This window comes from Pelodiscus sinensis, chromosome 24, assembly GCF_049634645.1.
Source record: "Pelodiscus sinensis isolate JC-2024 chromosome 24, ASM4963464v1, whole genome shotgun sequence".
Classification (NCBI taxonomy): Eukaryota; Metazoa; Chordata; order Testudines; family Trionychidae; genus Pelodiscus; species Pelodiscus sinensis.
The window spans coordinates 8,249,784-8,273,924 of NC_134734.1; the positions used below are offsets into that span (position 1 = coordinate 8,249,784).

Consider the following 24,141-nt stretch of genomic DNA (forward strand, 5'->3'; position numbering starts at 1 on the left):
TGTTGGGCCCATCCTGGTAGCACCCACCCCCAGAGGGAGTGATGCTCCCAGAATACCAACCTGCCAGGTGGGTTGTTGCCCAGCTGACCTGGCTCAGCCCACCAAGCAGGTGTGCTTCCACAGCCACAGCCACTACCCAGTCCCCATATCCTTTCTGCCTCTCTTCTGCCAACAGCTCCCCTAAGCCCCTCTCTTTCATCCTCCCTTCTGCTCCTCCTCTCCCCAGCCCTTTGCCCCCTCTCGTCCTGGACCCACTTCCCACCAGGCTGGGGGAGGTGCCTCCTGGTTCCCAGACTCTGGATCCCCCTGTAATCACTGCCTGGCAGAGTTGAACATGTGGCCTTTGGAGCTTTGTGTAGGAGACTCTATCGATTGAGCTATAAAGCCAGCTGAGTCTCAGCTTAGGCTGTAGAGCTCCCTTGTTCGGCTCTCTTGCTGCAAGTGGTCTAAGTGTAACTCCATGGGTCAGTGACCCACTGTGTTACACCCCCCTCTTCTGTCTCTTTTCTGAGGTCCAGGCTGCAGGGTGAGTTCACAGCTGACCCTTGGCAATAACAAACTGCCTGTCACACATGCCGCAGCCGGGGAAACTCAGGCAGGCAGACAGTGTTCCTGCAAGCCACAAAGGAAATTGCCCCTCATAGCTGCATCACAGGCCCCTTTCGTCCAAAACGAGCTGAAAAGAGGAACAATCCCCCCTCCCCCGCAAACACACACACATGCACAAAGATTAAACATGGCTTCCGCTGCTCAAAGGGGCCCAGCCACAGCCCACGATAGAAACTCGTCAATTTTAAAGGCCTGAAAGGGGGGGCTGTGGTCATCCAGTGGGGGTGGGAGGGTGACCGGCTGGGGAAGTATGAGGGACTGGCACCCTTTGCACTGCGAGAGACCAGGAGGAGAGTGCAGGGACGAGGGGAGTCACATGTCGGGACAAAGGTACATCTGGAGATGGAGAGCGGGGCTGCGTGTGTGTGCACCTTTAAAGGTCACTGTGATGTCATTGCCTGCTCTACTGTGACATCATGGCAGGCAGTCCCTCCCCCTGCACCCACCTAGGCCTCCCGTGGCTGGAGGCAGCCGATGGCAGCGTGGCAGCTGCTGCAGCTCCTCCTACTCGGGGCCACGGGGACCTGGGCGTCAGGTGCGTGCCAGGGAGCAGCTGCCCCTCCCCCAGTCATGCCCTGCTCCCCCAAAGAAGGGGGCCAAGTCATCCCTCCCATTGATTGGCCAGGGTGACCCCACCCCGGGTCTGGTGCTGTCCCTGCATGTGATGTCACAGCAGGCTCTGATATACACAGGGGCTGTGATGTCATCCAGTGAATGGTGATGGAGGGACCTCACACAGGCGTTAAATGGCCCACCTATAGAAGCTGCAGATGGGAAGGGCTGGGAGCCAGGACTCCTGGGTTCTCTCCCTGGGTCTGGGAGGCATATGGGGGTTGGTGGGTAGAAGAGGAGCAAATGTTTCTAATCTGGGTTCTTGTCACCCAGGCTGTGGCTTCCGGCCGGGATACGACAGCACTGGCCCCTCCTCTGCATCCCGCATCATTGGGGGTCACAAAAGCCACCCCGGGGAATGGCCTTGGATTGTGAGTCTCCAGATCCAAGGGCAGCACTTCTGTGGGGGGAGCATCATACACTATTGGTGGGTGCTGAGCGCAGCCCACTGCTTCCACGACACCCGGTAAGAGGGGCTGCAGGTCAGGAGTGAGCGAGGGCAGGGCTGGGCTGGCAGGGATGGTGGGTCTAGAGTGAGGGGCACTGGCTGTCCCCATCGTGCAGGAAATCACCAGGCCCTGCACCCCCATCTGCAGCCAGACATGACTTTCAGCTGGCAGGTAGAAGAGAAGGTTTATCAGGCGACAGGGACACAGCATAGAACGGACTTGTCAGCACAGGAACCAGAAGCAGCCAGCACCATCCATCTGGGGAGAGGGGCTCAGAGCCAAGGGCCCCCATTCCCCTCCTAGCACCCCAAGCCAGTGAGACTCACTCACACCCTCAGCAGCCTGTGTCAGCCCTGCAGCCTGCCCTGCCTCTAGCTTTTGTCCAGTTTAGAGGCAGGGGAAGGGTGTCACCTGGCTACACAGCCTGTCTCAGGCTCAGGTTGCAGAAAGCATCAGTCATTGGTGTACGTGGGGAAGGGTGTCACCGAAATTCCCATCCCCATCTAGTGGTCAGTACCCAGGGAAACTGAGGCATACACATGGGGTTGCTACAGCACAGTAGAAATCACATGAAATATAACAAAGAGAACAGAGCAAATACAATCCCCATTTTGTCACACTGGCAGGGCTGGGGGCTGGCAGGGGCTATGTCTTGGGAGTGAGGGGCACCAGCAGGGCTTGGGGAGCGCAGGGCAAGGCTGGCAGGGGCTGCAGGTCGGGAGTGAGGGGCACCGGCAGGGCTGGGGGAGCCCAGGGCTGGGCTTGCAGGGGCTGCAGGTCGGGAGTGAGGGGCACCGGCAGGGCTGGGGGAGTCCAGGGATGGCTTGTCAAGGGGCTGCAGGTTAGGAGTGAGGGGCACTGGCAGAGCTGGGGGAGCGCAGGGCAAGGTTGGGTTAACTGCGGGTTGGGAGTGAGGGGCTCTGTGATTTTATCCATGCCAGGCCACAGGACGTGCTGGTGGCAGCTGGCACTGTGACCCTGGGCATGGGCGGTGTCACCCGGCGGGTTCGGCAGATCCTGCGCCACCCCAGCTACAGCCGCAAAACCTACGACTCAGACCTGGCCCTGTTGCTGCTGAGCCGGCCCCTGCGCCCTGGCCGGGAGCTGGGTTTCGTGTGCCTGCCTGGGGAGCCAGACGATGAGGATGACAGCCAGTGGGGCAGCTGCTACGTGGCCGGGTGGGGCACCACGAAGTACGGTGAGCGAGGGCCCCAAGGCTGGGCAGCTTGTCTAGCCAGGGTGGGTCTGGTCTGGTCTGGGGTGCAGCCGGGTGGTGTCTGGCTGGGGTAGCTGGGTGCAGTGGCTTAGTGAGGGGGAACCAGCAGGGAGTTGCCCCTGGGCACCATGCTGGGAGGGGCGCCAATTTAGTCCTCTTCCACTCCCCCTGTCATCCCTCGGCTGGCCAGCTCCTCCTCCACCCGCCACTGTCAGTTGGAGCCACTTTCCCACCTCTCTGCCCTCGGCCTGGCTCTCCTCCATCTCCACCGGCAGGTTACTGTGTGCAGGGGCCAGGCCTCAAACTGGAGGGGGCGAGGGAAGACGTGGTACAAGCCCCCCAGGACTGGGCTCAGCTGTGTGCCAGGTTGAGGGCCCCGCTGTGCGGCAGCAGGCACAAATTTTGCCTTTGCTCCCACATGCATAACACCCTCGCTACACCCCTGGGTGGGTGTCAGGGGCAGGTCTGGCTGGAAGGTTGGTCTGGAGCTTGTCCAAACAAGAGTTCAGGGGTCCCCCGCATGGAGTGTGACAGGGCAGGGTCAACCAGGAGAGCAGTGGGGGTACTGTGGCTTCAGGGGAGCCATGCCCGGGAGGTATCAGGCATAGGTTCAGCCAAGTGGATGACAGGAGGAGGGGGCAGGGCTGGCTGGGGCTGGGTCCTGGTAGGGGGAGAGTCCCACAAGGCGGCAGGGTTGGCTGGGTCAAGTTAGGGGTGGATCCTGCAGGAGCGGTGAGGGGAGGGTCCCACTGAGCAGGGCTGGCTGGGAGCAGGTCCTAGCAGGGATGGCAGGGGGAGGGTCCCACAAGGGGCAGGGCTGGCTGGGGGCAGATTGGGGTGGGTGCTGGTGGGGACGGCAGAGGACGCCGGGCCGGGGGCGTGTGGCCGGGGCTGCAGCCACATCTCTCGCAGGGCAGGAGCGGGTGTCGAGGGCGCTGCTGGAGGTCGGGGTGCAGGTCGTGGACTGGCTGCGCTGCATGTGGTGGATGGGAGCTCTGACCCAGAACATGATCTGTGCCGGACACGAGGAGGGCGGCCGGGATGCCTGCCAGGTGGGGCACCCAAGCTCCTCTCCTGCCCTCCGGGACCCCCTGGCCCTTCCCTACCCACCCTGGTGCTCCCAGCCCTTCCCTGCCCTTTGGGACCCTCAGCCCTTCACCCTGGCCCCCAGAATCTCCACTCACTCCTCTGACTTGGTACCCCATTTCCCGCAGCCCCTCCTCCAACCAAGGCCCCATAAACCAAAAGCCCTCCCTTTGCCCAAACCTCTCCCCTCTAAGGGCTCGACAACTGCCCCAACCACCCCAGGGAGGACCAGGGCCCCCATATGCAGATCCCCATAAATCCCCAAACCTCCCCCACCCACACACTCTGGACAGGTCATACCCCTCTACCCCTCGGCTACCTTCCTTTTTGTCCCTGTCCTCTCACCCCCGGATTGCTCTTTGGTTCTCCTCTTGTCTTTCTTTCCTGCATCTGGCTCCTTTCTCCCAGTATTGCTGGTTCATGGCCTCCTTCACATCCTTCCCTCACAATCTCCAATGCCCCCTTCCTCCTTCGCATCCTTTCCTCATGGCCTCCAATGCCACCTTCCCTTATGGCCTCCTTCATGTATTTCTTCCTTCACTTCCTTTCTTCGTGGCCTCCTACTTTCCTCTTCCACATCCTTCCCTTATGGCCAGCCACGCATCTTTACTCCATGTTCTTCCTTCACAACCTTTTTTACATTTTTCCTCTTTCTTGGCCTTCCCTTGCAGCCTCCATCATCATATCTTTCCACCTTCACTTCCTGCCGTCATGGTCTGCTATGCATTTCTCCTCCTTGCATCCTTCCCTCACAGTCTCCTTCACATCTTTCTTTCTTCAGGGCCTTCCCCCTGCCCTGCTTCATGTCTTTCCTCCTTCCTGGCCTTCCCTCATGTCCTCCTATGCATTTCTCTCCCTCACTTTCTTCCCACTCAGCCCCCCTTTGCTTCTTTCCTCGTTAGTCACTTTCTGTCACGGCCTCCTTCATGTCATTCCTCCTTTGCTTCCTTCTCTCACACCTCCTTAACATATTTCCTTTTTCACAGTCTTCCCTTGTGGTCATCTTCACATATTTTCTACTTTGCTTCCCCCCCTCAAGGTCTCCTATGCTTTTCTGCTCCCCTCAGCCTTCCTTCTGTGATGTAGTGGGCGCTCTGTTTGGGCAGGCATTCACTGGTTGCTGTATTTGGGCTGTGGGTGACCCCTACTGGCCTGTGTCTGTAAGCACTGCCCAGCAGGGGGAGCTGCCTGAGATCACGTAGACCAGTGGTCCCCAACCATTTGAAGCTCCTGGGCGCCGGGGGCGTGGCCATTCGCCTGCCGGGCACCATAGGGCGGGGACACTCACGCACCCGGGGGCGGGGCTGCGCAAACGCCACACCCCCATGAGCCACATGCCTGGGGCCAGCAACCCTATGCGCCGCGTGGCCACGGGCAGGGGGGGGCGCCCATTCGCTGCAAGCCTGGGGCCAGCGTCCTCTAGAGCCACACGCCCAAAGCCGGCACCCCCCCTATAGCTGCGTGCCCGGGGGCGGGGAAGCAAATTCGCCGTGCGCCTGGGGAACAAAGCGCCCAATTCGCCGCGCTCCCGGGGCCGGCGCCCCCCATGCGCCATGTGCCCGGGGCCGGCTCCGGCACCATGCATGCGCCACGCACCCAGGGCGGGGGCAGCCCCGAGCACTTGGAGGGCGCAAACAAATGCCCCCACAGGCGCCATGGTGCCCACAGGCACTGTGTTGGGGACCACTGACATAGACAAAGACCCAACCTGTCCTGTCTGTGGAGGGCAGGGACTGAACAAAGGAAGTGAGTGTTCGGGGGAAGGGTCAGTTTCATCTGAGGGAATCCATGAAGGGGACAGACTAAGCAGAGGGTTGGGAATGTAGGGGCCTAAGCACCCCATCCCAAGGGGTCTGAGGCATTCCTGTCCCTGACTTCTGTAGCCATCACGTTTATGCTCTGTTGTACCCTGGAGAAGCAATAAACCCTCTCTATTCTACTGGCTGGCGGAGTCTGTTCTGGCTGCTACAGGGGTGCAGGATTGGGGGGAACCCTGACGCACCGTCACACCCTCGCAACCTCCTTTGTTGCTCTCCTCCTTCACAGCCTTCCCTCCTGGTCTCCTTCCTGTCTTTCCCCCTTGGCAGCCTTCCCTTGTGGCATCCATTGCATTTTTCTTCCTTGCATCATTCCCTCGGAGGCTCATTCATATCTTTCCTTCTTTGAGGCCTTCCCTCACAGCCCACATGACTGAGGAACTGGCCTTCCTATGCAAATTTGACACAATCTCCCAGGGATTGAACAATGACATGAACTGGATGGGCTGTTATATTCAACCCCCAAATTACATCAAAAGCTAAGTATGGGACACTTACAGCCCGCTCTATTAGCCTCATTTAACATGGGCACTATAATTGACTGTTTTTTTCCCTCCCCCTCTCCCTTCTTTTCTTCTTTAAATTTGGGGGTTCTCTACCTTTTGCTCCACTTATCTGAAGAAGTAGATTGTGCCCATGAAACCTCAAGTTACTTTCCTGATTCTCTCTCTCTCTCTCTCTCTCTCTATATATATATATATATAAAGTATAAATCATATATATAGTAGCCCAATGTCTGTGAGTCTGTAACGCAGAAATGCTGGCTGTTCCCTCTGGGCAGCCCATGCTGCATGGGGAGTGCGGGGCCCAAACAGCCGCTTGCTCCCCCCGTCAGCCTGGCTGAGTGGCGCAGAAGTCAGCCAAGTGCCACGGCGGGAGGGGAAGAGGGGCGGGACGGTGACATGCGGCGTGACAGCGGCTCCAGGCCCCGCCCCCTGGCCGTGAACATCACTGCCCCACTCTCCTTCGCCTCCCACTGTGGCACTCGACTGACTTCTGTGCTGCTCAGCCAGGCTGCTACATGCAGCACTGGGAGTGCAGAGCCCAAACGGCCATTTGGGCTCCACGATCCCCCGAGTGAGAGGCAGGAGAGGGAGGAAAAGAGAAAAAGAGAGACAGACAGAGAGGCAGGAGGCAGAAGACAGCTGAGAGAGAGGGGGGGGAGGCAGTAGGAGGAGAAGAGAGAGAGAGACAGAGCGAGAGACTGGATGCTCAGGAGAGAAGACTGACATGGATGAGAGGCCTGAAAATCCTGTCTTATGACAGGCTAATTGGCTAGTATATATATATTAGTCTCTGATATGCTACAGGACAATTAATTTTTTAAGCATCCTATGGTCTTTCCTCCTTTGTGGCCTTCCGTCACGGCGTCCTTCATGTATTTCCTTCTTCACTTCCTTCCCTCATGGGATCCTATGTGTTTCTCCTCCTCGCATCCTTCCTCTGTGGCCTCCTGTGATGACGCAGTCGGGGTTCCCCCATTCCTGCACCCTCATAGCAGCAAGAACAGACTCCGCCAGCCAGTAGAATAGAGGGGTTTTATTGCTTCTCCAGGATACAGCACAGCATAGATGTGGTGTGTTTACAGGAGTCTGGGCCAGGATACCTCAGACCCCTTGAGATGGGGTTCCTAGGCCCGTGGATTCCAGCCCTCTCCTTAGACTGGTTCTTCCATGATTCCAGCCCAAGACAGACTCTTTCCCCAACCCCCCAGATCCTTTGTTCATCCTCTTCCCTTAACTTGTATAACTGGTTTTAGCCACTGCCCTGGGGCAGTAAGGCAGCCTCTGCTGAGCCGTGCTTACAGACAGCTGCCAGTGGGGGTCACCCACAGCCCACAGCCCACAGCCAAGCATAGCAACCAGCAAGGAACTTACACTACACCACATCTCCTTTGTATCCTTCCTTCTTTGTGGTCTTCCCTCTTGATCTCCTTACTGTATTTCTTCTTTTTCATCCTTCCTTCCTGGTCTCCTTCACATCCATCCTCCCTCTCAGGGCCTCTTTGCATTTCTTCTTGCACCTTCTCCTGCATCTTTCCTCCTTCATGGTTTTCCTTCCTGGCCACCTCTATGTTTTTCCTCTGCAGCCTTTCCCTGCAGCCTCCTTTGTATCTTCCCTCCTTCGCAATCTTTCTTCACAGCCTCCTTCACATATTTTCTCCTACTCTTTCTTCCCCTGAGGTCTATTCATTTCACCTCCTCACATCCTTACCTCACAGTCTCCTTAGCATTGTTCCTCCTTCGCAGCCTTATCTCATGACCTCCTTAGAGTGTCTTTCCTTCTTTGCAACCTTCCCTCGCAGCCTCCTTCACTTCTTTCATCTTTTGAAGCCTTCCCTCACAGCTTCCTTTGTGTCTTTCCTCCTTTGCAGCTTTCCCTCATGGCCTTCTACACATCTTTCCTCTTTCATTTTCTTCCCTCATGGCCTCCTATAATGCATTTTCCCTTCTTGTTGTTCCATTGCAGCCTCTGTCTCATCTTTCTTCCTTCGTGGCCTGCCTTGCGGCCTCCTTCAGGTTTATCCATTTGCAGACTTCCCTCATGGCCTCCTTCATGTCTTTCCTCCTTCACTTCCCTCCCTCATGGCATCCTATGTGTTTCTCCTCCTCGCATCCTTCCCTCCTGGCCCTTCCTCACGTCTTTCCACCATTAAGGTCTTCCCTCGTGGCCATCTTTGTGTCTTTCCTGCATCACAGACTTCCCACACAGCCCCCCATTCATTCCTCTCTCTCATGTCCTTCTTTTGTGGCCTCTTTTCATCTTTCCTCCTTCATGGCCTTCACTCGAGGCTTCCTTCATGTCTTTCCTCCTTTGCTTTCCTCCCTCAAGGCCTATGCCTTTCTCTTCTTTCCCTGGTAAGCCAAGCTGGTTGCCTGCCATATTTGCTTTTCTTACTGCACATTGGGATGGTTTGTTCCTGTGCCTTCAATAAGGCTTTTTAAAAATACTGCCAGCTCTCCTGGGTTCCTTTTTCCTTCATGTTAGCATCCCAGGGGATCCTGCCCAGCAGTTCCCTGAGGGAGTCAACATCTGCTTTTCTGCAGTCCCAGTTTTGTATTTTACTGCTCTCCTTTCTTCCTTTTGTCAGGATCCTGAACTCAACCATCTCATGATCACTGCTGCCCAGGTTTCCACCCACACCTACTTCCCCTACCAATTCCTCCGTGGCTATGAGCAGCAGGTTGAGCTGACGATGGCCCCTGGTTGGTTCCTTCAGCACTTGTACTGGGAAGTTGTCCCCAGCATTCTCCAAAAATGTCCTGGATTGTCTGTGCACTCTTGTATTGGTGTCCCAGTGGATGTCAGGGTGATTGAAGTCCCCCATGAGAACCAGGGCCTGTGATCTGGAAGCTTCTCGTCATTGTCCTGGCCTTCTTTGTGTCTTTCCTGCTTCACAGACTTCCCACATGGCCTCTTACTTGTTTCTCCTTCTCATGAGCTTCTCTTCAGGAGTCCTTCATATCTTTCCTCCTTCTCAGCCTTCCCTTGCAACCTCCTTCATGTCTTTCCTCCTTCACTTCCTTTGCTCAAGGCATCTTATGAGTTTCTCCTCCTCATGTTCTTCCCTTGCAGCCTCCTTTGCATCTTTTTTACAGCCTTCTGTACTAGCTTCCTTAAAGTCTTTCCTCCTTCATCGCCTTTTATCATGCCCTCCTATGCTTTTCTCCTCCTCATGTCCTTCCTTTATGGCCTCCTTCATGTCTCATTCTTTGCAGCCTTCCCTTCTGGCCTTCTTTGAGTCTTTCCTCCTTTGTGGCATTCCCTCCTGGCCTCCGATGCATTTCTCCCCCTCACATCCTTCTTTCCTCATGGCCTGCTTCGCATGTTTCCTGCTTTGCAGCCTTCTGTCACGTCCTTCCTCACGTATTTCCACCATTCACTTTCGGCCTTCTTCATGTCTTTTCTTTTTCATGGTCTTCCCTCTTGGCCTCCTTTCTGTCTTTCCTACTTTACAGCCTTTCCTCTCAGAATCATAGAATCATAGAGGTCATCAAGTCCAGCCCCCTGCCCAAAGCAGGACCAGCCTGCTTCATACCCTTCACTTGTGGCCTGCTTTGCATATTTCCTCCTTCACATCCTTCCCTCATAGCCTCCTTCATGTCTTTGTTCCTTCATTTCCTTCCCTCATGTCTTTCTTCCTTTGCTTCCTTCCCTCATAGCCTCTTTCATGTTGTTACTCCTTCACTTTCTTCTCTCATGGCCCCCTTTGTTTCTTTCCTTCTTTGTGGCCTTCTCTGGTGGCCTCCTTCACATCTGTCCTCCTTCTCAGCCTTCCCTCATGGCCACCTTCTTGTTTTTCAGGCTCCTTCATGTATTTGCTCCTTTGCGTCCTTTCCTCACAACCTTCTGTGTGTTTCTCCAGTCAGTTTGTGGAACTCTTTGCCAGGAGATGGTGGAAAGGCTCAAACCATAACAGGGTTCCAATAAAATAAAATAAGTTCAAAGAGGTTAGGTTCATCAATGGCTACTAGCCAGGATAGGCAGGAATAGTATCCTTAGCCTCTGTTTGCCAGAAGCTGGGAATGGGATGGATCATGAGGATTGCCTCTTCTGTTTATACCTTCTGAAACACCTGGCCTTTGCCACTGTTGGAAGACAGGATACAGGGCTAGAAGGACCTTTGGTCTGAGCCAGGGTGGCCATTCTGATGTTCTTATTGTAGAGCAGAAATGTATCTTCCCCCTGCTATTACCCACTAGACCCCACTCCCCTTCCAGAGCTGAGGTAAAGCCTGGAGTCCTGATGGGGGTCTTTCCCTCGCCACAGAATTAGTAACAAAGTAAGATTATACATTAACATTTTAAGGCTAACTAGTGTCCCTTAAGTGACTTGCCACAAGATGTCAGACTATATTAGTGTTAGAGCTGAGTGGGTCTAATATTTATTTAATGTTCTTTATTTTATATAGGAATTACATACAGTGTTCCTGCCAGCTAACTGCTAAGTTGTCTGCCAAAAAAATTAGAATATTCCATTGCCTTAGTAGCCCCTAGATAGAGGTCATGTGAGTGTGGGATGGCAGATGGGATCAGTCCCCCTCAATTTGCTGTTTGGCTTATACTGAGCATGCTCAGTAACACTGCTAAAGCCTCTGTCCTCAGTCATCCCCCCCATCTGAAATGGTGCCCCTGCCTCTTATGCATTTCTCCTTCTCACGTCCTGCCCTCGCAACATCCTTCACGTCTTTCCTCCTTCACAGCCTCCCCTCATGGATTCCTTCACGTCTTTCCTCCTTCCCAGCCTCCCCTCATGGATTCCTTCACGTCTTTCCTCCTTCCCAGCCTCCCCTCATGGATTCCTTCACGTCTTTCCTCCTTCACAGCCTCCCCTCATGGATTCCTTCACGTCTTTCCTCCTTCACAGCCTTCCCTCATTGGTTCTTATACGCAGGAGCAGCCCTAGACTAGCTGCCAGCAACTGGTGCCCTAGGCGAACCATGCAATCGGCTCCCCCACCTCCAAACCCTTCAATGATATTGCGCCACCATTTGGCGCCCCATTTAACTTGGTGCCCTAGGCGACCGCCTAGTTCGCTTATATGGAAGGGCCGCCCCTGCCTACATGTCTTTCCTCCTTCCCAGCCTTCTCTCATGGATTCCTACATGTCTATCCTCCTTCACGGCCTTCCCTCGCAGCCTCCTTTGCATCTTTGCTCTTTTGCTTTCTTCCCTCACACCCTACTTTGTGTCTTTCTTGCCTTGCTTCCTTCCCTCATGGCCTCCTTCACAATGTTCTCTCATTTTCACTCACTTTGGGTATGTTTACACTACAGCACTAATTCGAACTAACTTAATGCAAATTAGTTAATTTGAACGAAGCTAATTCGAATTAGTGCATCTAGACCTAAAAGCTAATTGAGTGGACCCTGAACCGAAGTTAAGGCTGGCCGGAAGCAGTGCCGGCAGAGCATCAGGTTAGGACTTGGAGTGTGGAGCTGCTGCCTCAGGCTAGCCGAGGGCTGTGCTTAAAGGGACCCGACCCCCACCCCAGACAGACAGTTCTCAGAGTTCCCCGCTTGCTTGTCTACCTCGATGAGGGACAGCAAAGCAGTCCTGTCTTGGAGTGCCCTGAGTGCCCGCACTCGGCACATCACAGCACTCGGCCATCAGCCCGGCTGCACTTGCCGCAGGCTGCCATCTGGGGGGGTCAATCGGGGGATTGTCCAGATCCAGGAGGCCCTGCAGGAGAGCTTTTACTCCGAGGAGCCCGCAGAGCCACCCCAGTCCTCCCCATTGGGGGCTCGTGCCCTATTCCTCCCTTACCTTCTTCCACTTACCCCTCTCTAGCCACCCTTCCTGATGTAAAAAATAAAGGACACGTGTCTTCAAAAATAGAAACGCTCTTTATTTAACAAAACTGGGGTGGGGGGGGGGGGAATTAACCTCTGAGGAGACTGGGAAAAGGAGGTGGGAGAGGGGAAGAGAGAGTGTGGGAGAGGGGAGGTGGAAACCTGGGAGGAGGGAGCTGGAAGGGGGAAGCCAGGGAAAGAAGGAGGAAGGGAAGTATAAAAATATGGTACGCCATATCTTCAGTAGTGTGTACAGATGTGGCCTCCTCACCTCAAAAAAGATATTTTGGCCTTGGAAAGGGTCCAGAAAAGGGCAACTAAAATGATTAGGGGTTTGGAACAGGTCCCATATGAAGAGAGGCTACAGACACTGGGACTTTTCAGCTTAGAAAAGAGAAGACTGAGGGGGGATATGATAGAGGTCTATAAAATCATGAGTGGTGTGGACAAGGTGAACGAAGAAAAGTTCTTCATTAGTTCCCATAATATAAGGACTAGAGGACACCAAATGAAATGAATGGACAGCAGGTTTAAAACTAATAAGCGAAAGTTCTTCTTCACACAGCACATATTCAACCTGTGGAACTCCTTGCCACATGAGGCTGTGAAGGCTAGAACTATAACAGAGTTTAAAGAGAAGTTAGATAAATTCATGGAGGTTGGGTCCATGGAGTGCTATTAGCCAGGGGGTAGGAACGGTGTCCCTGGCCTCTGTTTGTGGAAGGCTGGAGATGGATGGCATGAGACAAATTACTTGGTCATTGTCTTCAGTCCATCCCCTCCGGGGTACTTGGTGTTGGCCACTGTGGGCAGACAGGCTACTGGGCTAGATGGCCCTTTGGTCTGACCCAGTATGGCCATTCTTATGTTCTTATGTTCTAAGCTCAGGGCTCAGGGTCGGGGGTCTCACTGGACCAACTTGATTTTCATGCAAACCTGCTCCTGGGGTGGCCAGGCTGGCAGCTATCCTGCCCTAGATGGCCGCTTTCTTGTTCCTAGTGCGAAGGTCGTGGAAGTTGGAGGCCTCCCCCCAAACCTCGATGAGGTCCATGCTCTCCGCACTAGACCAGGTGGGCACCCGCCTCTTGCGGCCCCAGGCAGGCTCCAGGGAGCCACCAGCCTGGTCCTGGGAAGAAGCGGATGACTGGGTGGCAGCAGGTAGCTGGCTCGTGCAGGGTCTGCTGGCTGGGTGCTGGCAGGCTTGCAACTGGCATGAGCACTATAGCCAGACCGTGCCCCTTTAAGGGCTCCGGGTCTGGGAGGGGGGCAGAAAAGTTTCCCTGGTTTGGCCCAGAGTGGCCACCAGGGCAACCTGGGAAGGGCTAGCCACCAATTAGTTCGAATTAAGTGGCTACACAGCCCTTAATTCGAACTACTTAATTCGAACTAGGCGTTAGTCCTCATAGAATGAGGTTTATCTAGTTCGAATTAAGCGCTCCATTAGTTCGATTTAAGTTCGAACTAGCGGTTTGCATATGTAGACCCTATGAAAGTTAATTCTAACTAACGGCTGTTAGTTCGAATTAACTTTGTAGTGTAGACATACCCTTTCTCATTTTCTTCTCATTAGTGTAATTGTCTGGTCTTCGCTATCATTGCTTTTCTCCTTTGATAATTGCCTTATTGGTTTGTTTCCCCGTTTTCTTGTTCATTTTTTCTCTTGTTCGTTTGCTCCTCATGGGCAGTTTTTCTCGCTTTTTTGGATTCCTTTCCTTGTTTATTTTTTTTCTCCATTTTTCATTCATCCATCTTCTCAGTTTCTTGGTTTTCTCCTTTGATCATTGACACTTTATCTCATTCTCTTCTCCTCTCTTCTGTTTCAGGGTGACAGTGGGGGGCCTCTGCAGTGCCAGGCTCCCCAGGGCTCCCGCTGGTATCAAGTAGGCATCGTGAGCTGGGGCCGGGGCTGTGGGAGTCGCCAGCGCCCAGGTGTTTACACCCGAGTGGCCAACTATCGCTCCTGGATGGACAAAACCACTGCTGCTGCGGGGAGACCACTAAGGCCCCCAAAAGCCAAACCCACTCTGCAGGGCTCTGTTGCCCAGAATATTGAGTCAGAGGTCACCGGAGGTGGGGGGCACCGCCCATGCCCGGAGCAGCCCCTTGGCCTTGCTGTAGCCCTGGCTCTGGGGAGGTGGCTGGGCTGAGCAAGACGCAAGGCATGCTAGGAAGAGGGAGGACTTGAACACTGCTGTAAGGGACTCCGGGAAGAGGTAAAATGCCACTGCTGCAGCCACCACAAAGGATTCTGGGAAGAGATGGCAACGTTGACAGCTCCGATTGGCTGGTGCTTCGGGAGGGAGGGGAAGGAGGGTGAAGGATCATTAAATATTACATTGTGAAATGGAGAGTGACTGTTATCTGGGAACATGGGGTGGGACCCAAGCCTCCAGGATGGTGGGTAAAGGACACGTACCTTTAGGGGGCCCCTAAGAATGTGGAGAATTCGTCCCACATCTCCGAAATAGCTGGGGAAGAGAGATGGGTCCCAGGAGTCTGGGACAGCAGCATGGGGTGCTTACCCCAGGGAGCCTGGAGAAGTGGGGGGGTCTTGGGGTGATGGGAGCTGGGGCAAGGCAGGGGGAGGGGCTCCCCAGAGAGCTGGAACCTGGTGATGTCACAGTGGAATCTCGGGGCACCCAGATATTTACCTTCAAAGCAGCCTGAAGGAGTAGGTGCCAGGGAGCTGGGAGAGGGGGGTGGGGTTGGAGTGGGGTAATGTTGGGGGCGGGGTGCTCGGATGGTGCTGGATTGGAGGTTTTGGGTAACGGGGGAATCAGAGGGTGGAAGGGCAGGTCCAGGGGACACCCTTGGAATCCAGGAATCAGGGAAGACTCAGCTCAGAGGTGCTAGGAAGGGGGTCAAAGATAGTGAAATAAGGGTGCAGAAGGTTGGATGTGGGGTTGAGGAGCCATGGGGCTGTCTCAGCCCCCCAGGAATGAATTCAGGACTCAGTACCAGGGTGTGAATGCAGGGTGGAGGTTTGGTGGTTCAAGGTGGACATAGAAGGGTGCAGGGTGGAGGTCTGGGGATGCAGATTTGGAGTGCAGGATAGAAGTTTTGGGGCACAGGGTGGACATTGGGGGTGCAAGGTGCAGGATTGGGGATGGGGGCAGGTTTGGGGATGCAGGGTGGAGGTTTGGGAGATGTGGTGGCTCAGGGTGGATGTTGCAAGCGCATGATGCAGATTTGGGGACAGGGAAATGCTTTGGGGGACAGGGTAGAGGTTTGAGGTGCAGGGTGGCTTTAGGGGATGTAGGATGCAGGTTTGAGAATCTAGGTTTGGGGTTTCAGGGTGCAGGTATGGGGGCAGAAGGTGAAGATTTGGGGGCAGGGTGGAAGTTTGAGGGTACAAGATGCATAGGGGTACAGGGTGCAGGTTTGGGGCAGAGTGGAAGTTTGGGGGTTCAGGCTGGATGTCAGGTAGTTGATGGCTCTAACCCCCAACTGGCTCCCAGATGGAGTTCGTCACTGGGTACCGAGCCGAGGTTCTGGACCTGGCTGAGCTGCTGCTGGGCTGGCACCGGCGCCAGGCAGGGGGGCCCCGGGATGGGCAGCGCCAACGCCGGCAGGAGGGGCACGTCCGGCGCCTGCCCCCTGACCCTGCCCTTTGGCTCCTGCACCTGCTGCCCAACCCTCGGCTGGCCCTGGGACTGGCCCTGCCAGGGGGACGCCAAAGGGGGTCAGTGGAGCCCCGGGGGCGGCTCTGCGGGGAGGATCCCCTGCAACTGCATGACCTGCAGCGGGCAGTCACCTTTCTTCGCCTGGATGAGGAAGATGAGGGGCCGGAGACAGGTACTCCCCAGACCCACTGAGAGCCTCCCCATTCCCCACGGGGCAGCCCTGTCTTCCCCTCCACCACACCCACTGACAGCCCCCCGCACCCGCAGGGCACTTTGTCTGCCCCTCTCCCACACTCATTGAGAGCCCCTAATTTTCCACAGGGCATCTCCTGTCTGTCCCTCCCCCTCACCCACAGGGCACTTTGTTTGCCCCTCCCCCATACCTACTGACAGCCCCCTGACCCCACAGGGCACCCCATCTGCCCCTCCCCCCCACACATTGACATTTCCCCTTTCCCCACAGGGCAACTCCTGTCTGCCCTCCTCTCCCAATCCAGAGTCCCCCCATCTCCTCCTTCCTCTATTTGCCCCCCCCTCACTAAGCACACCGATCCCTCCTCCCCTGCAGGCACCTGTCCCCACAATTCTGCAGGGCCCCTCCCCTGCCCATCTCCTACCCCCACTGGTCTCATCTTGGCCCCTACCCCCAGGCCAGGCCCTGCTGCACATGGAGCACCTCCTGCTGGTGACGGATGAGCATGGCACAGTGATGGGCCTGGATTTCCAGCTGGGGGCCCCGCCACCGGCCACAGCACCCACCCCACTGGAGCAGCTGGCCCTCAGCCTGCTGTGCCACAGCATGGCCTGCCCGCTGGGTGCCGGGGAGCCCCGCCGGCCTCGGCTGCTGGCTGTGGGGGACCCCGCCTTGCACAAGTGAGTGTGACCGGGTAGGGAATGGGGACTCTGTGCCTTTCCCCCGCCCCACTGACCCCCCCACTCTCTCTGTAGATCACTGGAGCCACTGCTGCCCCGGCTTGGGGTGCGACTCAGCCCGGGGCCTATGCGGGGCTGGGGGCCAAAACCAACCTTCACCTTCCCTTCCATGCGGGTGCGGGCCTGCCACGTCTGCAAGCGGCACAGCTTCCAGGGGCGACTGGTGCCATGGTGAGTGGGGTGTAGGGCACAGGGACCCTTCCACTGCACCCTTAGGCACATTCCCAGATGCCCCATGAAGGCTGCAAATGCCAGCCAGGGAGGGAAACACAGCGGGTGCCCGCTCTGTGCCCACTACTGACAGGCCAGTTCACACTCTCTCAGTGCTCACTACTGTCGTGTCGGCTCACACCCACTCCCTGCACTCTCTGCCACGCCCACTCACACTCAGCCTGTGCCCATATTGTCTTGCCGACTTACACCCACTCCGTGCTCACTACTGCCAGGCTGATTCATACCTACTACATGCCGTGTCGGCTCACACCCACTCCGTGCTCACTACTGCCAGGCTGATTCATACCCACTACATGCCGTGTCGGCTCACACCCACTCCGTGCACACTACTGCCAGGCTGGCTCACGCCCACTACATGCCGTGTCGGCTCACACCCACTCCGTGCACACTACTGCCAGGCTGGCTCACGCCCACTCTGTGCACACTACTGCCATGCCAGTTCACACCCACTTTGTGCACACTATTGCCAAGCTGGCTCACACCCACTCTGTACACCCTAGTGTCATGCCGGTTCACATCCGCTCCATACACTCTACTGCCGTGCAGGTTCACACACACTGTGTGCGCTACTGGTTGGGATGATTTTGTTGGGATTGGTCCTGCTTTGGGTAGGCGACTGGATTCAATGACCTCCTGAGGTCTTTTCTAGCCCTAGGATTCTATGATTCACACCCACTCCATGTTCACTACTACCAAGCTAGCTCACACCCACTCCATGCACACTACTGCCAGGCCCCCTCACACCCACTCTGTGTATGCTAATGCCATGCCAGTTCACACTCACTCTGTGCATGCTACTGCCAGGCCGGCTCGCACCCATTCCTCGCACATTACTGTCAGGCCGGCTCATACTCACTCTTTGCACACTACTGCCAGACCAGCTCACACCCACTCTGTGCACACTCTGCCATGCCAGGTCACACTCACTCCACGCCCACTGCTGGTTCATTGTGCATGCTCATGCTCACTCTGTGCGCACTACTGGTGCCCCGTGCCTGCTTCCACCTGCTCTGTGCCCACTGCTGGTGCCCAGTGCTGGCTCACACCTGCTCTGTACCTGTGTCTGGTGCCCCATGCCACCTCACACCCACATTATGCTCACTGCAGGCACCCCCATTCCACCTTACACCCACTCTGTGTCCTCAGCTGGTACTCTCTACTGGCTCACCTCTTCTCTGTGCCCAGAACTGGTGCCTCGTACTGGTTCATGCCCACATAATGCCAGCTCACACCTGTTTCATGTCTAGTACTGGTGCCTCATGCCTGCTCACATCCCTTGTGGCCGTGCCTTGGGGCAAGCTGATCTTCAATCCCTCTTTTCTCTCTCCAGCCAGCAGTGCCGAGCCGTGCTGTACTGCTCTGAGCGGTGCCGCACAGCTGACTGGGCCCGCAGCCCCGAGGACGCATCTCACTGCTCCTGGTGCCAGCGCATGGCTGGATACATGTCCCACGCCCGCCAGCTGGCCGATCTGCCCTTCACCTTCACCGCAGGTGCAGGGGGCGGGGGAAGGACTCCCCTGTGGGACAGGATCATGGTGTATTTATGTGGGAGGGCATGAAGCTGGCAGGAGCTGGAGGCCTTCAGGGCAAGGAAAGTTTTGATTGCGGGTTCACCAGATGTGGAGGGGGTCCTGGGCAGTGAGAGGCCACTGGGAAAGGGGGAACATGGGGCACTAGACATGCAGCTCTCTGTGGGACAGTGCTGAGAGGGGGGTAGCGGGCATGAGGCTCTCTGTGGGGTAGTGCTGGGAGCGGGGTAGTGGGCATGGGGCTCTCTGTGGGGTAGTGCTGGGAGCGGGGTAGTGGGCATGGGGCTCTCTGTGGGGTGGCGCAGGGAGGGGGTCCTGGGCATGGGGATCTGTAGTCGGGGCTGGAGGTGCAAAGGGGTGGAGGGCTGCACAGAGCTGGGGTTTATCGGGGCTCCTGGCCTCCCTGTCATTTGCAGAGGTGACGAGCGATGGGTTCAACAAGGAGGGCTTCCTGGCCTCACGGGGACTGACCCGGGGATACTGGGCCCACGAGAGCATGCTGGTCCGGGCCCCTGACTACGGCGTGGGGCTGGGGGGCAGAAAGGACTGGAGACCCATTCCTGTTCAGAGCGGTGAGCATGGGGGGCACTTCAGGGAGTGCCAGCTCCCACGCAGCCCCAGGGCAGGGACCAGCTGCCACAGCGGGTGGGGAGTGGGGGAGCTGTGGCTCCCAGCTCCACTCTGAAACCCCATTTCTCTCTCCTCCCAGGTAACCCCTTCGAAGCGCTGAGGCCAGAGGGGGGAGCTGCTCTGTCCCCCACCACGCCAGAGCCCCCTGCACCCAGGACCTATTTCAGTGAGATGGGGGAGGGACCGTCACAACTGGGAGGGTGGAGCCACTGGCAACCAGGGAGGGACTGGTGGCAGCAGCAGTAGGGAGAGGAGCTAATTCCAGCCAGGAAAGGGGAGTGGCAACCAGGAAGAGCTGAGCAGGGAGCAGTCTCAGCTCTTGGAGGGACTGGGGAGAGCTGGGGGAGGGGCTGGTACCAGACAGGGGGAAGGACAGTGAGAGCAGGGGGAGGGGCCGGTTCCAGACAGGGGGAGGGACAGTGAGAGCAGGGGGAGGGGCCGGTTCCAGACAGGGAGAGGGACAGTGAGAGCAGGGGGAGGGGCCGGTTCCAGACAGGGGGAGGGACAGTGAGAGCAGGGGGAGGGGCCGGTTCCAGACAGGGGGAGGGACAGTGAGAGCAGGGGGAGGGACAGTGAGAGCAGGGGGAGGGGCCGGTTCCAGACAGGGGGAGGGACAGTGAGAGCAGGGGGAGGGGCCGGTTCCAGACAGGGGGAGGGACAGTGAGAGCAGGGGGAGGGGCCAGTTCCAGACAGGGGGAGGGACAGTGAGAGCAGGGGGAGGGGCCGGTTCCAGACAGGGGGAGGGACAGTGAGAGCAGGGGGAGGGGCTGGTTCCAGACAGGGGGAGGGACAGTGGCAGGGTTGGCCCCATCTCAGGGGGCTGCTCCCCTGGCACTGATCCCTGTACTCCCTCAGGCTCATGGCAGGAATACTACACATGGCGGGGTCTCCCTCTGGGTTCCCCCTTGGCCGTACTGCTCACCTACCCCCTGAGTGTCTATTACATCGTCACCCAGCTGGCCCCCCAGCACTGTGAGTATGGAGTCTGGGGGGGGCAGGAATCCTCTTTGCAGAAGGGGGTGGAGCTGAGCATTGGGGGGCTTGTAAGCTGGGGTCACTGGTTGGGGGTGGGGAGCCCCAGTCCTGGAGGTCTTGGAACTGGGAGTCCCCTCCTCCATCTGATCCCCCACTGCTCTGCCCCCCCCAGTCCCAGAGCTGAACATCCTGAACAAACAGTCGCTGAAGATTCACATCGTGGAGACGGGCAAGGAGTTCCACATGGCCCCACTCTTCTGGGTGCGCAGGGTCTGGAGGGCAGGGTGCTGACAGATGTGGGAGGTGGGGGCTGCTATGGCTGGAGGATGCGGACAGGGGTAGTAGCCATGAGGCAGGACTGGCTTTTCTGAGGCACACGTGGGTCTGGTTGGGGAGGTGCCCAGGCACCATGTGTATGTGAGGCGGGCAGCTTGGGGTCAGGCCCCACTTCATGACCCCCTGCCCATTGTGCCCGCAGGAGCTGTCGGTGCTGCTGCCCCATGTGGCACTGGAGCTGCTGTTCATAGGGGGCGTGCTGCCCCCCGAGGCCGACGGCCAGCAGGTGCTGCTACAGAGAACGGTGAGGGGGGCGAGGGTGTGGGAGGAAGGGAGCCCCAAGCCTCCCCCCTCAGCTGATCCCCCATCTCCTGTCCGCAGGAGACGCAGGAGGTGCGCGTCTGGCCCGGCCCAGCCCCCAAGGCCAAGGGGGGACGTGGGGGCCTGCAACTGAAATTCTGTGTCCAACCCAGCCCTCTGCTACAGAGCCCGAAGCCTGACCTGGTCATCGGTGAGTCCCTGGGGAACTTGGGGGCTGCCAAAGGGATCCTGGGAGGCTGGCCAGGGGGGCCTGGGTGCTGCCAGGGGAATCCTAGGGGGCTGGCTGGGGGGAGGAGCATAAACCCACAGAGGCCCTGGGTCTTGTCTGGGTAGGCTGGCTGGAGGAGCTAGGAGCTCCCTGGGGGGAGGGCACAGGTTGGCGGGGTCCCAGAGGACTGTCTAGAGTGGTTGTGGGGAACCTTAGGCCTGGGGGCCAGTTGCTGTCCCTGGCTTGCCTGGATCTGGCCCATGAGGCTTGGGACTCATGCTGGTGAAGTGCGGGGGGTGGGTTTGTTTCTCACTTGTGTACAGCCCCTGACTGATTTTTCTGTAGGTCAGTGGCCCCCGACCCAAAAAAGGTTCCCCACCCTGGACTAGGGGAAAGGGCCCAGGTCTAGGAGAGCAGTGGGGAGCTGCCTGGGGGCAAAGGACTAGGCAAAGGGGCATCCTGGAGGGCTACGTACGGGGAGGGGCCCTGTCCAGGGAGGATGCTGAGGGCTGCCTGGAAAGGAAATGGGGCAGTCCAAGGGGAAACATGAGGAGATCCCCACTGCATGGGGTGGCAGTCTGGAGCTGGGGTCCAGAGCAGGGGAGGGCTGTCATTGTGGGAAGGGGCTCCCCAAGGGAGGAGGGGGTGCCCCAGGGGAACAGTGGAGGGTGTCCCTGTTTGTGGCTGAACCCAGCCCCCTTTTATTTCTCAGGGTTCAACTCTGGCTTTGCCCTGAAGGACACCTGGCTCAGCGTCCTTCCCCGCCTGCAGGTGGGTGCCCATGTTGCCCAGAACCTGGCCTCTGCCTGCAACGCCCTACTCTGAACCCCTAAACTGCCCCCTGCTGCCTCAAATGTCTCCCTTCTTGCTGTACTCCAAACTCCCTCCCCCCTCTGCACCCCAAATTCCCTTCTGCTGCCCCCCAGATCTCTGGGTCCCTCGCATGTGTGCTTCTACCACTCTGTGAAACACCTGTCTTCCAGGCAGCTCTTGGTCCAAATGCCTGGATCCTCAGCAGCTCAGGGCCCGGACACCTGGGTCCCGGCGGCTCTGGGCCCGTACACCTCAGTCCCCGGTGGCTCTGGGCCCGGACACCTCAGTCCCCGGTGGCTCTGGGCCCGGACACCTGGGTCCCGGCAGCTCTGGACCCGGACACCTCGGTCCCTGGTGGCTCAGGGCCCGGTCACCTGAGTCCCGGCGGCTCTGGGCCCGGATACCTCAGTCCCCGGCCTCTGGGCCCGGACACCTGGGTCCTGGTGGCTCTGGGCCCAGACACCTGAGTCCTGGTGGCTCTGGGCCCGGACACCTGAGTCCCGGTGGCTCTGGGCCCAGACACCTGAGTCCTGGTGGCTCTGGGCCCGGACACCTGAGTCCCGGTGGCTCTGGGCCCGGACACCTGAGTCCCGGTGGCTCTGGGCCCGGACACTTGGGTCCCTAGTTGCTCTTGGCCTGGACGCCTGGGTCCCTGGTGGCTCTGGATCCAGACACCTAAGTCCCCATCTCTCCATCTCTCCTGCAGGCCCTCCGGGTCCCAGCCTACTTCACAGAGTGCAGCGAGTACAGCTGCGCAGTGGACGAGGCCACAGTCTCCATGGCGACGGGAGGCAGTGCCAGCCCAGCCCACATCAACCCGTTCCGCTCACCCTTCCGCCAGGCCGGCATCGACAATGCCATGCCCTGGTGGGAGCTGGCGCTGGGCAGGGGCTGAAGAGGGAGCTGGGACAGGGGGACCAGGCTTGTGCGGTTGAGTTGGGGGCTGGGCATGGGTGTGGGTGGGCTTGGGCAGGGGGGCTGGGCACAGGGTTGCAGGGCCTGGGGGGGCTGTGAAGTGGAGGTGGGCAGGCTGAGCATGACGGTCTAGGCAGGAGGAGTCTAGGCAGGGCAAACTGGGCATGAATTTGATCTCTGACCGGCTCCTTAGCATGACCTCTGGGCTGATGCAGCCTTGTGCTAGCTGGTGATGTCTGACCTGCGCTGCCCCTTGTATTTGGGTGGCTTCTGACCTCGGGAAGAGTGCCCCTCTTATGTGTTAGCATGACCTTTGACCCCATCACATGTTGGGTGACTCCTCACCCATTCTCACTACAGTGACCTCTCACCCCAGATTTGACCCTGTCCTTTGTCTGATCAGAATGACATTTGACCCACATCTTTCTCCATTGGTGTGACCTCTGACCCCTGTGTTGCTGCCCTGTTGCAATGGCCTTCTGCCCTTCTTTATGACCTTTGACCTATTGACCCCCCATCACTTTATTTTTACCCTCTCTGACTCCTGAGCCATGGTGCCTGCCAATGCCTTTGACCTTTGACCCCTGTAGCATGGACCCCACTGCAATGACTCATGACCCTCATCACATTGCAACATCTTTTGATCCTGTAACCCCGTGGTCACCAACCAGTAGATCGCGATCTACCGGTAGATCTTGGAGGCTCTAAGAGTAGCTCTTGAGCCCTCTCTGAATTGCACACCTGCGCAGTACATTTACATTAGATTTCCTCATTTGAGGAGCAGCTACTCACCGAGCAACAGCACAGGTGAGTAGCTGCGAGGAATGATGGGAATTTTTTTTAAAGTAGCAGTATAAGGATTGGGGATAGCAAGTGATGGAGAGGAGGAGAATAGAGGGCGGGGCTTCAAGGAAGGGGCAGGGCGGTAGATCTTGGCTTGGTCTGTCATTTAAAAAGTGATCTTGGGTGTAAAAAGGTTGGAGACCACTGCTGTAACCCTTCTTTTATTTGTTCCTGGGATGAGATAGGACCTAGTGACACTAATGACCTCTGACATCAAGTCAATTGACATTAAGTCAAATGACCTCTGACCCTTTGCCTAGGTACTGTAAATAGCCTCTTGCCTCTTAGCCCAATAAGCTGTAGCCCCAGGTATATTGTTTCTGATGACCCCTGACCTCATCTCTGCTCTGGTGATCTTTGAGCTCAGACTACCTGTCCCCTGACCTCCCGTAACCATGACCTCTGACCCCTGCTGCCCGTCTTTGCCCTATTTCCATGCCTCTGATCCCTCCCCAGGTACTCCAACGCCTTCATCTTCCACCTGCTGTACAAGAGAGGGGCTGGGGGTGCACGGCGGCCCCCAGGGCCAGCCCCTCCCCCAGCTCCCAGCCTTGCCTCCCAGGGGCCAGAACCCAGCCCAGCTCGTGCCCACCGGAAGGAGAAACGGCAGAATCGTGGCGGCCGCCGGCGCAAATAATAAACCTGCCCCAGCGAATGGAGCCTGCGCCTCATTACTGTGCAAACTCAGGGTCCCCCTGCAGATGTTCCCATCCTGCCTCCACATCTGGTCCCGCCAGCTATGCTGGCATTGACATCACCCG

At 57.4% G+C, this 24,141-nt stretch overlaps 2 protein-coding genes across 6 annotated transcripts; both read left to right on the plus strand.

Moving 5' to 3' along the window:
* Positions 1-1,044: 1,044 nt before the first annotated feature.
* On the plus strand, positions 1,045-14,412 carry LOC112544366 (serine protease 55-like). 2 transcript variants are annotated; one of them, XM_025180426.2, is made up of 5 exons: positions 1,045-1,144; positions 1,495-1,687; positions 2,612-2,868; positions 3,799-3,938; positions 13,904-14,408. In XM_025180426.2, exons 1-5 carry the CDS (start codon positions 1,084-1,086, stop codon positions 14,225-14,227), a joined length of 975 nt encoding a protein of 324 aa, XP_025036211.2. In that variant the 5' UTR covers positions 1,045-1,083; the 3' UTR covers positions 14,228-14,408. The 2 variants fall into 2 exon arrangements, with proteins under 2 accessions (XP_025036211.2, XP_075763912.1); XM_075907797.1 differs by lacking the exon at positions 1,045-1,144 and having other exon boundaries at positions 1,396-1,592; positions 13,904-14,412.
* A 301-nt stretch (positions 14,413-14,713) lies between these two features.
* Positions 14,714-24,035, plus strand: ZMYND15 (zinc finger MYND-type containing 15). 4 transcript variants are annotated; one of them, XM_075907274.1, is made up of 14 exons: positions 14,714-14,751; positions 15,539-15,875; positions 16,354-16,576; positions 16,652-16,807; positions 18,201-18,361; positions 18,816-18,971; positions 19,109-19,195; positions 19,885-20,001; positions 20,177-20,265; positions 20,483-20,584; positions 20,662-20,791; positions 21,522-21,580; positions 22,329-22,489; positions 23,837-24,035. In XM_075907274.1, exons 2-14 carry the CDS (start codon positions 15,539-15,541, stop codon positions 24,015-24,017), a joined length of 1,959 nt encoding a protein of 652 aa, XP_075763389.1. In that variant the 5' UTR covers positions 14,714-14,751; the 3' UTR covers positions 24,018-24,035. The 4 variants fall into 4 exon arrangements, with proteins under 4 accessions (XP_075763389.1, XP_075763392.1, XP_075763390.1 ...); XM_075907276.1 differs by lacking the exon at positions 14,714-14,751 and having other exon boundaries at positions 15,348-15,875; positions 22,329-22,552; XM_075907277.1 differs by lacking the exons at positions 14,714-14,751; positions 18,816-18,971 and having other exon boundaries at positions 15,343-15,875.
* The last annotated feature ends 106 nt before the right edge of the window (positions 24,036-24,141 follow it).

Excerpts from the sequence above, each read along its gene's own strand:
- ZMYND15 (XM_075907274.1), top strand. The coding sequence starts at position 15,539 with ATGGAGTTCGTCACTGGGTACCGAGCCGAGGTTCTGGACCTGGCTGAG. Across the intron at positions 18,362-18,815 it reads GCCCTTCACCTTCACCGCAG|AGGTGACGAGCGATGGGTTC; the intron begins GTGCAGGGGGCG and ends TGTCATTTGCAG. Across the intron at positions 22,490-23,836 it reads ATCGACAATGCCATGCCCTG|GTACTCCAACGCCTTCATCT; the intron begins GTGGGAGCTGGC and ends ATCCCTCCCCAG.
- LOC112544366 (XM_025180426.2), top strand. The coding sequence starts at position 1,084 with ATGGCAGCGTGGCAGCTGCTGCAGCTCCTCCTACTCGGGGCCACGGGG. Across the intron at positions 1,145-1,494 it reads CACGGGGACCTGGGCGTCAG|GCTGTGGCTTCCGGCCGGGA; the intron begins GTGCGTGCCAGG and ends CTTGTCACCCAG. Across the intron at positions 1,688-2,611 it reads CACTGCTTCCACGACACCCG|GCCACAGGACGTGCTGGTGG; the intron begins GTAAGAGGGGCT and ends TATCCATGCCAG.